A 1,988-nucleotide genomic window follows, 5' to 3' on the forward strand; every position below is an offset into this window, starting at 1 on the left:
GGGAGTGGGGAAGAAGGCTGTGGCCACAATGGGTCAGACTGCTCTTCCTTGCCTTTACTGGCAATGGCAGTGAACAACAAAAAAACGTGCAACATGACAGAAGGCTTAAGGTCGTCAGTTTGTTTAGGCCATGTCAAAGGCAGGGGAGAGGCAGGCCATCTGTCCAGTCCCCTCCATGAAGAGAGAAAGGTCCAGGTCAGTCTATGGTGGCCTTTACTCTGGATGGGTTGGGGCCAGCCTCTTTGAAGGTCTGCGTCGCCATTGCCAGTTAGCGTAAGGACCCCGAGGACGATATCGGGGGAAACGCCTATGAACCACGGGGGCACGCCGCTGATAACAGGGTGTTGGGAGGAGGGGCATAGGCGGCTGGGGACCAAATGTAAAGTTTCCTTCCATGACAAATCCTGTGTGGGCAGGTAAGGGGACATCCAAGTAGAAAGAGTTGACAGAGAATTGATCCGACTGGAGAGGCTGGTTTGAGAAAACATAGGAATCTTGGTCACAGGGCGGGAACTGGGGCATCTCCTGGCGAAGGGGAATGGGATGCGACTGTGGGAAGGAAAATGACATGGGCATAGGTGCTCGGGGTGGGGTTGAGGGTAGGAGCGGGCGCAGGGATCTGCAGTGGCGCAGAGGCAGCGGTAAGGGTAGGGGTAGAGGTGGGGGTGGGGGTGGGGACGAGGACGAGGACGAGGACGAGGACGAGGGCGGAAGCAAAGCCAGTTCATCTCTGCTAGCCTGGGGCTGCCTCTCAACCCCCTGGCCAGCTGGCCTCCTCACCGGACCATTTTTGATCCACTTGCTCAAAGGGTCTCGGTGGGGCAGCTCCACACCCCAAGCATCGGCCATGTGGGCCAGCAGTAGCTGCGACAGGTGCCGGTGCGCACGTTCATTCCAGTGCACGCCATCTCGCTGCCGGTGCTGCCCCGAGTGGCGGAAGTGGAAATGCAAATCCAGCACATCGAAGCCATGTTTCCTTGCCTCGGCAAAGCTGTAGAAGTTGGCTTCTACCACATCTACATGCAGGGAGGCGCCACAGAGCTGTTGGTCCGGCGGAAGGAAGCCCCCAGTAATTTTTTCACCCACCGGCATAGCCGTGTTCCACACCAGGAGGCATTCCTTCGGTAGCACCTGGTCCAAGCGCCGGAACAGGCTCTCCAGGTTCTCCCGGTAGCAATTCCAGGAGTCCTGACCATACCTGGAGAGGTCCCAGAGGCAAGAGTTCATGATGAACACATCCGGAGCATACTTGCCAGACAGCAATTCTTCCAAGATGGCTTCAAGGTACTCAGAGTACACGCGCGTGAGGAAGTAGAAGCGCACCAGGTGGTGGCCGGAGCAGAACTCGCGGACCTCTCGGTACTGGATCCCGTTGTGCATACGGCCCTTCTGGCCGCCCTCCACCAGCTCGTCCTGTTCGAAGCTCAGCTCCCCCTTGGCCTTTAGCTGGGTAGGGGTTAGCAGGCAATCCTTCTGCAGCAGAAGCACCAGGTCCTTGTACACAGCCCTCTGGATGGAGTCCCCCAGGACGACCACGAACTTGTTGTGGAGCAGCTGCCGGACTTCGGAGGAGAGCAAGTGGACCATGGTGCCGAGGGCAGGTTGCCAGATCCTCCCTTTGCACACGGTAGGGCTGCGGATTGCTAGGACGGAAGGAGAGAGCTGCTGGGAGGAGTCCACCAGGGCGCACAGCGGAGGAGAGCGTGGGGAAGGGGATGGAACCTTGGCCTCAGGACTTAAGGGACCAGGGCCTGGGGTGTCTTTCCGCCAGGCCTGGGAGGTAGGGAGAGAGGACAAGAAGGGAGTCACAAGCCCTAGTAGGGAAAAGCCCCAGCTTAGGCCCGGGCCTTGACCTCTGAGCCGCCCGCGGCTGCTCCTGGAGGCCCAGGGCACCACCTGGAGGGAGGGAGAGGAGAGAGGAAGGGCGGGATTCCACCACGCCCCGCCCACCCCCCCTCATTTGAGGTGAGGTCAGGATGCCCCCCCCC

At 59.8% G+C, this 1,988-nt stretch overlaps 1 protein-coding gene across 1 annotated transcript in view; it reads right to left on the minus strand.

Annotated features, from left to right (window-relative positions):
* Positions 1 to 213: 213 nt before the first annotated feature.
* Positions 214 to 1,988, minus strand: part of PCED1B (PC-esterase domain containing 1B) — a 26,337-nt gene continuing 24,562 nt past the window's right edge. Inside the window, exon 7 of the mRNA XM_004384598.2 lies at positions 214 to 1,643. Within this exon, the coding sequence (XP_004384655.1) occupies positions 214 to 1,587 (1,374 nt within the window). The 5' untranslated portion in view covers positions 1,588 to 1,643. The remainder of the gene's footprint in view (positions 1,644 to 1,988) is intronic.

This window comes from Trichechus manatus, unplaced genomic scaffold (assembly GCF_000243295.1).
Source record: "Trichechus manatus latirostris isolate Lorelei unplaced genomic scaffold, TriManLat1.0 scaffold00123, whole genome shotgun sequence".
NCBI lineage: Eukaryota > Metazoa > Chordata > Mammalia > Sirenia > Trichechidae > Trichechus > Trichechus manatus.